Source organism: Hylobates moloch, unplaced genomic scaffold (genome assembly GCF_009828535.3).
Source record: "Hylobates moloch isolate HMO894 unplaced genomic scaffold, HMol_V3 SCAFFOLD_6, whole genome shotgun sequence".
Lineage (NCBI taxonomy): Eukaryota > Metazoa > Chordata > Mammalia > Primates > Hylobatidae > Hylobates > Hylobates moloch.
In genome coordinates, this window is record NW_026652281.1 from 14,544,550 (window position 1) to 14,555,304 (window position 10,755).

General features: G+C 42.0%; 1 protein-coding gene across 1 annotated transcript in view; it reads left to right on the plus strand.

Annotated features, from left to right (window-relative positions):
- The first annotated feature begins 8,813 nt into the window (after positions 1–8,813).
- CPHXL (cytoplasmic polyadenylated homeobox like) overlaps positions 8,814–10,755 on the plus strand; it is a 14,874-nt gene continuing 12,932 nt past the window's right edge. The window contains 1 exon segment of the mRNA XM_032156385.2: positions 8,814–8,924. Within this exon segment, the coding sequence (XP_032012276.2) occupies positions 8,897–8,924 (28 nt within the window). The 5' untranslated portion in view covers positions 8,814–8,896.

Sequence of the window (10,755 nt, forward strand, 5' to 3'; positions counted from 1 at the left end):
GCGATTCCTCAGGGATCTAGAACTAGAAATACCATTTGATCCAGCCATCCCATTACTGGGTATATACCCAAAGGATTATAACTCATGCTGCTATAAAGACATATGCACACATATGTTTATGGCAGCACTATTCACAATAGCAAAGACTTGGTACCAACCTAAATGTCCAACAACGATAGACTGGATTAAGAAAATGTGGCACATATACACCATGGAATACTATGCAGCCATAAAAAATGATGAGTTCATGTCCTTTGTAGGGACATGGATGAAGCTGGAAACCATCATTCTCAGCAAACTATGGCAAGGACAAAAAACCAAACACCGCATGTTCCCACTCATAGGTGGGAATTGAACAATGAGAACACATGGACACAGGAAGGGGAACATCACACACTGGGGCCTGTTGTGGGGTGGGGGGAAGGAGGAGGGACAGCATTAGGAGATATACCTAATATTAAATGACGAGTTAATGGGTACAGCACACCAACATGGCACATGTATATATATGTAACTAACCTGCACATTGTGCACATGTACCCTAAAACTTAAAGTGTAATGAAAAAAAAAAAAAAAAAGAAAACTGTGAACCAAAATTTGGGTAAGGCCAAGGCAGGAGGATTACTTGAGATAGGAGTTCAAGACTGGCCTGAGCAACATGACAAGAACCCCATCTCAATGAACAATTTTTTAAAACTAGCTGAGCATGGTGGCACACATCTGTAGTCCTACCTACTTGGAGGATTGAGGCAGAAGGACTGCTTGAGCCCAGGAAATGGAGGCTGGAATGAGCTATGGCCATGCCACTGCACTCTAGCCTGGGCAATGAAGTGATACCCTGTCTCAATAAATTAATTAATTAATTAATTAATTAAATAAATAAATAACACAAAATTTGAGTAAAGCAGTCTCTATGGCAGTTTTTTTTTTTTAAAAATTCTGTTATTCTTTTATTTTTCCTTCCGTTTCAAACAAATTTCTAGTGTTTACATTCCATTTAGAGCACAAATAATGAGTCTTATCTCAGCACCAGCAACTTAGTAACAGCAGATTCAATGCACACAGTAAAGAAAAGAGGAAGATAGAGAGCTTTAGAAGACTCTGTTTAACTCTACAGTTAGTTGCGGGCTAACCATTTGAGCCCTGAAATTTTCTTCCTATAATTTGCCCACCCGTTTAAAACATGCATTAAAAATGGGTCATAATACGTAACTAGCTGGAATCCCAAAGAGGATGAGAGTATGAAGTTCCTGGCAGGCCTCAGCAAAGGAGCCAGGCTTTAAAGGAAGGGAAAAGAAGAGAAAGAAAGAAAAGGAGATGTGTGAGCCTTAAAGCCACTACGTGGTGTGTGTTTGGTACCTTCACCACTCCCATTTACCTCCCCTCAGGAAGACCCACAGTATCCTAGACCTGCATGGTGTGGGATGAATCCCTCCCGCCTCCATAAATCACTGGTCAAGGTAAACTATTTCCAACCGGACAGAGCTAAGGGTGCTTTTGGCCTAGAAGATTAAGGCTGTAGGTGGCTCTCTGAGATAATCAGGAAGATGAAGTTAAAAGTGAAAAGGAAAGGAAGCAATCAGGGCCTACACACAAAGGTCATACACTCACACAAACAAATGGAGTGCTTCCAAACAGATCCCCAGTTAAGAGGCTGGATTTAGTCCTAAATCTCCTGCCTCACTTCCAAATAGCTCTTCCAGATGACTGAGTTCGAACCAAGCAATGCCTCAGGGGTGCTGCAAATACAAACACAAACGTAGAAAAAGCTCAAATGTTGTTTCTGGCAGCCAAATCTAAATAGAACAGAGCCGCAGCAACACTCCAAAAGAGGCAGGGGGTGGTCAGGTACACTCCAACTTGCTCACCCAGTTCCAAAGGTTGCCTTCTTCAGAGTTCATTTTCTTTGTACCAACAAAACATTGAAAGCCGCAGGCATCACTCCAAGAAGTGAAAGACAGTTTCCCAAAAACAAAAGCATCTTCGCAGCTTCAGAGAAATTCCTAATGTTCCAGCTAGGGGTTCAGCTAGCCATAAGCAGCTGGTGTGCACAGGCAGCCATATGCCCTCGCCAGTAGAAACCAGACCAGCGGGCTCAGGCCCCTGGAACACACAACAGTCCCTGTATGGGCCACCAAATTTGTAACTGAATGCAGATTCAGCCCCTTGCAAATTTAGATAACAAGCATGAGGTGGTAAAAGAAAGTGACTTCTATTCCAGAGCTTAGCTGAGGGGAAACAGTACAGGCTCCTCCCTTAAGGAAACCACTTCATCTTTTGAGGCAAAAAGCAGAGGCTTTAAAGGGGCACATGTCATGAATGGCATGCAGGGGAGGTGCACGAGGAGGTGCAGGGTCTATGTGACTTGCTTCTATTCTTAGCCAGGGGATGGTCTGCCTGGCACCATCTGGCCAGAACTAGGTTGTAAATTGACCATTGTCTCCAGGCATTCTCCTGATCCGGGAGGAGTTCCAGAGGGTGCCTGATTTGGTTCAACATTTGGTCATTAGAATTTCTAAGCAAACGTTTAGTAAGATAAACTTGCCATGCAGGAAGTGCCTGGTGGAGAGAAGGTAAAGGTTGTAATTGCATCCCTAAGGAGCTTAAGTAAGAGGTGAACACACAGGAAAAAGAGAAATGGTAAAGGTATTTTTTAAGAAAGTAGGGTACTTGATTATAAGAGTAAAACATATACATGAGTAAATAGTTGAACTCAATGAAAATATCTTCCTACATCTAAAAATCTTTTATCCATGGAGGCCCTTTAAGAACAAAGATTCCACGTTGTCATGGTATCTTGTATTTATTGGAATCCTGTGTTGCCTTGGTTTTGTATTCTTTGAATTCTACCTCCAAAGCGATGGTCTCTGGTCACTATAAGTGTTTTATTTCTTTACTGCATTTTTTTTCGTAGAAATTTCTCTAAAATAGGAACTTCTTGCTCGAAGTTACAGCCAGGTATTTCCTGAGTAATTTTCTTGATCCTAGTTTTTTAACTGTCAAGCCATTGTAATACTGGTTTTGTTTGCAGGGTTACTTTTGTAATTGTTATCTCATTTGCTACTTTACATCGCAATTGCATTTAGGTTTCTGATTAAAAAGTATACATTGTCACATAAATATTGCATTTATTAGAAGACAAAACTGCCCTGACAGCCAATAAATAGTAAGCACTTTAATGGTACTTTTAAGATAAAATGGGAAATGTTCAACTATATCTTCTTAGGTCTCCTTAATGGTATTTTAAAAATAAAATAATAATAATAATAAACCATCTGACTACGAATTGCATTAATTTTTTTTTTTTTTGAGACAGCGTCTTGCTCTGTCGCCCAGGCTGGAGTGCAATGGCATGCTCTCGGCTCACTGCAACCTCTGCCTCCCAGGTTCAAGTGATTCTCCTGCCTCAGCCTCCCAGGTAGCTGGGATTACAGGCACCCGCCACTACGCCAGGCTAATTTTTTGTTTTTATTAGAGACGGGGTTTCACCATGTTGGCCAGGGTGGTCTCGAACTCCTAATGTCAGGGGATCCACCCGCCTCAGCCTCCCAAAGTGCTGGGATTACAGGCATTAGCCACCATGCCTGGCATAAAAAATTTTTATGATAAACAGAAAAATAAATTTTTGGTAAGTCAGTGAAGTTTGTAAATGGGGACTTTGACTTTTGACAAATTTATTTTGAACAAATAGATTTAAGACAATATATTGATTCAGCAATTATGATAGAAGTGGTTTTCTAGTGCAGATGACTAGGCTGATACAATACACTTCTCTGTATGATCCAGTTATTTTATTTATTTTTATTTTTTATTTTTATTTTTTGAGATGAAGTCTTGCTCTTGTGCCCCAGGCTGGATTACAATGGCGTGATCTCGGCTCACTGCAACCTCCACCTCCCGGGTTCAAGCGATTCTCCTGCCTCAGCCTCCTAAGTAGCAAGGATTACAGGTGCCTGCCACCATGCCCGGCTAATTTTTGTATTTTTAGTAGAGAGGGGGTTTCATCACTTTGGCCAGGATGGTGTTGAACTCCTGACCTCAGGTGATCCTCCCACCTCGGCCTTCCAAAGTGATGGGATTACAGGCCTGAGCCACCACGCCCAGCCATGATTCAATTTATAAGGACCACGACATTTTATCTTATTATCACAATCATCATCTGCAAAATCAAAACCAAATTCATATAGATCTACTTCAATCTGAGAAAGCTAATTGAGAAAAATAATATCGAGCTAGTAATATGTGATTTGATTTATCTGCTTTTGCTGACTTTAAGTTGTCTTAAGACGTTAGGTTCTGTGACCACTTTTTAAATTAAAAATAATTGTATTGTTATAACAAATTCCATATAGCAGAATTTTAACTGATACTGATTTGCATATCATTTTCCTCCCCTGGATAGTGTTAGCCACACAAAAAATAATCATATATGTATATGATCTCGTAACTATATCAACGCAGGATGACCTGACTCTAGGCGCAGTTCTGCTGCATACTTAGAACTGGGATCTGGGAGTAAAGCATGAGCCTCTCTGTGGGTTTGTTTATTCGCCTGACACAGAAAGAAAGGAAAGGGATCACTGGCTTTAAACTTCCTATAATAAAAGAAAATTATGGTGGGATGCAGTGGCTCACACCTGTAATCCCAACACTTTGGGAGGCCAAGGCGGGCCGATCACCTGAGGTCAGGAGTTCAAGACCAGCCTGGCCAACAAGGCAAAATCCCGTCTTTACAAAAATTAGCAGGGCATGGTGGTACATGCCTGTAATCCCAGCTACTCGGGAGGCTGAGGCAGGAGAATCGCTTGAACCCAGGAAGCAGAGATTGCAGTGAGCTGAGATCACGCCACTGCACTCCAGCCTAGGCGCAGAGTGAGACTCTGTCTCAAAAATAAAACAAAATAAAATGCAATTGTGCCCTTTAAACAACAATCGAAATTCCATATTTTAAAAGGATGGCCAGGTGTGGTGGTGCACACCTGTAGTCCCAGCTACTGAAGCAGGGGGATAACTATGTTTGTGCTTGTGAATAGCCACTGTACTCCAGCCCAGGCAATATAGCAAGACTCTCATCTCAAAAAAAAACCAAAGAAAAAACTAAAAAGAATAAAGGAGCAGGGAGTAGAACAGTGGTTGCCAGGGGCTGGGGTGTGGGAGGAATGGGGAGATGTTAGTCAGAAGGTATAAAGTTTCAGTTAGATGAATAAATTCTGGAGACCTATTGTACCACATGGTTAATGATAATATATTGTTTACTTAAAAATTGCTCCTGTAATCCCAGCACTTTGGGAGGCCGAGGCGGGCGGATCACGAGGTCAGGAGATCGAGACTATCCTGACCAACATGGTGAAGCTCCGTCTCTACTAAAAATACAAAAATTAGCAAGGTATAGTGGCACACAACTGTTGTCCCAGCTACTCAGGAGGCTGAGGCAGGAGAATCACTTGAACCCGGGAGGCGGAGGTTGCAGTGAGATGAGATCAAACCACTGCACTCCAGCCTGGTGACAGAGCAAGACTCCATCTCAAAAAAAAAACAAAATTGATAAGAGACCAGATCTTAAATGTTCCCACCACAAAAAAAAAATGACAAGTATGTGAGATGACAATACGTTAACTGGCTTGATTGAAATCATTTCACAATACACACATATATCAAAACATCATGTATGCCATATACATATATAATTTTATTTGTCAATTATGCCTTAATCTGGGAGTAAAAATGATAAAGGTATGGCTGGGTGTGATGGCTCACATCTGTAATCCTGGCACTTGGGGAGGCTGAGGCGGGCAGATTATTTGAGGCCAGGAGTTCAAGACCAGCCTGGCCAACATAGAGAAACCCTGTCTCTACTACAAACACACAAAAAAATTAGCTGGGTATGGTGGCACATGCCTGTAGTCCCACCTACTCAGGAGGCTGATCTATCCTTGCGTTTTTTGACAGTAAAATAATATGTGTCATTGTCAAGAAATAGAATGGCATGTAGCATCCCCAAGTTCTACACTTCACTTATAAAGCAATGCATTTCTAAACCATGATTGTACTTTAAAGATTCCCTGTTGTGCAAAAAGTAACACAAATGATGATTTTTCTTTTTTAGGCTCTCATGATTTGGGGAAGAAAAAAAGAAATTTCCTAGAGAAGGTTAAAAACTAATAGATAAATTTGATTATAATTTCAATTATTTTATTCCCATTGCATATATAAAACAGTATAAATTGAAGTATACTATTAATATTTGATTAATTGTGATCATGGGCTGTCACTTATTTAAATGCAGGGATATACAGATAATATTAGTTGAATAGGTAGCTTCATTGTCTGGGTGATTTAGCCCTTGAAAATGTTTTCTCCTAATTATAGCTGTTGCTTTAGATATTTAATAATTGAACTGCTGAGTAAAGATTATGAGTCTTTACCACACTTTTTTTTTTTTTTGAGACAGAGTCTTGCTCTGTCACCCAGGCTGGAGCGCAATGGTGCCGTCTTGGCTCACTGCAACCTCTGCCTCCCAGGTTCAAGTGATTCTCCTGCCTCAGCCTCCTGAGTAGCCAGGATTACGGGCACCTGCTACCACAGCTGGCTAATTTTTGTATTTTTAGTAGAGACCGGGTTTCACCAGGTTGGCCAGGCTGGTCTCTAACTCCTGGCCTTAGGTGATCCACCTGCCTTGGCCTCCCAAAGTGCTGGGATTACAGGCGTGAGCCACCTCTCCTAACCATTACCACATTTTATTTGCTGTGGAGCGAGTTCCTTGATCAAAGTCAAGGCTATGAGGATAAATGAGACATTCCTAAGTCCACAACAGTAATTCTGATGAAGTGTTACATGCAAGAAAGGTAAATCTGTCTCCAGATTATCTATTCCAATAAGAACAATGCAGTGACCCTTCCACAAAGGAAGTGGTCCAGCGTAATTCATCTGTCCCTATGTTAGCACTCTAAGAGGGTCACTCAGTGTCGGTCGCTGCTGCGGGTTAAGTTTGGCACTCAGCTGGGGCTGTCCAATGGCAATGTTTGCCACATTGCGCCATGGACTACCAGTGCCCTCTTTACCACTGGAACTGGAGTCCTTATATAAATAGAAGCTGTGTATAACTTTAAATATACGTATTTTTAGTTGTATATTTATAAACGTATATATCTCTGTAAGACTCTGTTCTTACAGAACCACCTCCAATACCAAGGTCTTTATCATTCAGGGTTCAATCAGAGAAACAATCAGTAGTGTTCTGAAGTCAAATCCCACGGTGAACTAGTGAGCTATATAAAACGTATGTGCCTGTGTTTGTACTATAAGTATATAAATACATACACATACATACATACACATACTCGTACATATATAGAGGGACATATATGTGCCTTAGTCCATTGAGGCTGCTATAACAAAATATTATAGACCAGCTACTTTATAAACAACAGAAACTTATTTCTCACAGTTCTGGAGATCGGGAAGTACAATCAGGTTTGGTGTCTGGTGAGGGCCCATTTCCTCCTAGGCAGCTGTCTTCTCACTCTAACCTCACATGGCAGAAGGATCACAGAGGTCTCCCCCTTCCCTCCCCCTCTCTGCTCTCTTTGATAAAGGCACTAATCCCTTTCAAGAGGACTTCACTCCCGTGGCTCAATCACTTCCTAAAGGCCCCACCTCCTAACACCATTACCTTGGCGGGGAGGATATTGACCTGTGAATTTTGAGGCTACATAAACATTCAGATCATAGCAATATAGAACTCACTTCTATAATTGTAGGGGCTGAGTAAGCAAGAGTAAAGTCTGTAGGGCAAGCCGTTTGGAAAAGCAGTCAGAAACGCCTGAGGCAGCAGCTGAGCACGGGTGGGAATTTTTTTAATTTTCATATAAATAAGATAAGGTCTCACTGTGTTGCCCAGGCTGGTCTTGAACTCCAAGGTTCAAGTGATTCTCCTGCCTCAGCCTCCCAAAGTGCAGGGATTACAGTCACGAGACACCACGCCCATCCAGATGTGTTTTCCTGCTTCCCTCCAGAAAAATCTCAGCTTTGCTCTTAAGCCCTTTCACTGATTGAATTGAACCCACTCAGTTTATCCAAAATATTCTCATTTACTGAAAGCCAACTGATTATATAACCTAATCACACCTACAAAATACCTTCACAGCAACGCCTAGATTCATGTTTTATTGAAAAAATAGGGAGTGTAAAGCAGCCAAGTTGACACAGAGATAGCACCATCGCAATGATGAAAAGAGGTGGATTTCAGAAGAGCCGAGGAAAACAAAAGATACAAAGTAAGGTAAGGACATTCTTATAATGTAGAAACTAATGTAGCCAAATCAAAATAATTAAACAAGAATCATATTTGGAAAGGTATTATTAAAGAGACAAAATCACCTAGTACGATCTGTACTTCCACTTAATCTAATTACTTCAAGTTTCTTTATACAGGTGTTAAATATTTAATGAGGGGATTAAATTGAAAGCTATTTAAGAAAGGGGCGGGTAGGCCCGGCGCGGTGGCTCACGCTTGTAATCCCAGCACTTTGGGAGGCCGAGGCGGGCGGATCACCAGGTCAGGAAATCGAGACCACAGTGAAACCCCGTCTCTACTAAAAATACAAAAAATTAGCCGGGCGTGGTGGCGGGCGCCTGTAGTCCCAGCTACTCGGAGAGGCTGAGGTAGGAGAATGGCGTGAACCTGGGAGGCGGAGCTTGCAGTGAGCCGAGACTGCGCCACTGCACTCCAGCCTGGGCGACAGAGCGAGACTCCGTCTCAAAAAAAAAAAAAAAAAAAGAAAAGAAAGGGGCGGGTCATCTTGACCCTATATAAACCCTGTGTCTTTGGCAGCTGCTCAGTTACTTGCTGATCTCAGTCGCTTGCTGATCTCGGTGAAGTCCAGGTGTTCTGGCCATGATGAATTTGGACGGCACTTCAGGTGGTAAGTTCCCATCAGCTTTTTCTCTGATAATGCTACTTGCCTTGCTTTTTCTCAAGAATGTGTCAAAGTTTAAAGCACAAACACAATTAGAGGCACAGATTGTTGGAGCAGCAGCTGTTTTTCATTGATAAATTGTGTTAGGGCATTCATGGGTACTTTGAGGTTGGACCCTTGAATTTCAAATATAAAATGGCAGCCGTGAGTCCCATACAAGGGTCATCTATCTAAAGTTGACACTTCAAGTGGAGAAAAGAATGTATGAACTACCTAATGCATCCTATAGAATTTTATTAAGATTTATTACTTTCCATTACAAAGTACCAGTTCTTGTGTATCTTTCTTAACCTTCTCAATTGTTCCATGAGTTTTACCTCTTTCATTAATTTTTATTAATTTTCCTCCTCCCTACTGCTTCCTCTTTTAGTAATTTTGTACATTTTCTTTTTTTTTTTTTTTTTTGAGGCAGCGTCTCACTCTGTCGCCCAGGCTGGAGTGCAATGGCTTGGCTCACTGCAAGCTCCGCCTCCTGAGTTCATGCCATTCTCCTGCCTCAGCCTCCCAAGTAGCTGGGAGTACAGGCGCCCGCCACCACGCCCGGCTAATTTTTTGTATTTTTAGTAGAGATGGGGTTTCACCGTGTTAGCCAAGATGGTCTTGATCTCCTGACCTTGTGATCCGCCCGCCTTGGCCTCCCAAAGTGCTGGGATTACACGCGTGAGCCACCGCGCCCAGCCATTTTGTACATTTTCAGTAAATTCTTTCTTTGGAAACTGAGGTCATTGATTATAATTTTATAATATGTACATTTAAGTGTTTATCCAATTTAGTATGACTGGCTGTATGCCTAAAGTAAAAATACAGAGTAATAATAAAACAAGGAGGCCAAAGCAGGGGGATCAATTGAGCCCAGGAGTTTGAAACCAGCCTAGGCAACATAGCAAGGTATTATCTCTACAAAAAAAAAAAAAAGACGCCGGGCACGGTGGCTCACTCCTGTAATCCCAGCACTTTGTGAGGCTGAGGCGGGTGGATCACCAGGTCAGGATATTGAGACCATCCTGGCTAACACTGTGAAACCCTCTCTCTACTAAAAATACAAAAACTTAGCCAGGCGTGCAGGCGGGCGCCTGTAGTCCTAACTACTTGGGAGGCTGAAGCAGGAGAATGGCGTGAACCCAGGAGGCGGAGCTTGCAGTGAGCCCAGATCGCGCCACTGCACTCCAGCCTGGGCGACAGAGCGAGACTCCGTCTCAAAAAAAAAAAAAAAAGGAAGGCACGGTGGTGCATATGTGTAGTCCCAGCTACTCCAAATGTTGAGGTGCAAGAATGGCTTCTTAAACCCAGTAGGTGGAGATTTCAGTGAGCTGAGACCACGAGAGGAGATCTGTCTCAAAAAAAAAAAAAATTTTTTTTTTTACATTTTTTGGTACATGTCACAACTGGATTCACATATGGCATGCAGTGTTTGGTTTTTTGTCCTTGTGATAGTTTGCTGAGAATGATGGTTTCCAGCTTCATCCATGTCCCTACAAAGGACATGAACTCATCATTTTTTATGGCTGCATAGTATTCCATGGTGTATATGTGCCACATTTTCTTAATCCAGTCTATTGTTGTTGCACATTTGGCTTGGTTCCAAGTCTTTGCTATTGTGAATAGTGCCGCCATAAACATATGTGTGCATGTGTCTTTATAGCAGCATGAGTTATAATCCTTTGGGTATATACTCAGTAATGGGATGGCTGGATCAAATGGTATTTCTAGTTCTAGATCCCTGAGGAATTGCCACACTGACTTCCACAATGGTTGAACTAGTTTACAGTCCCACCAA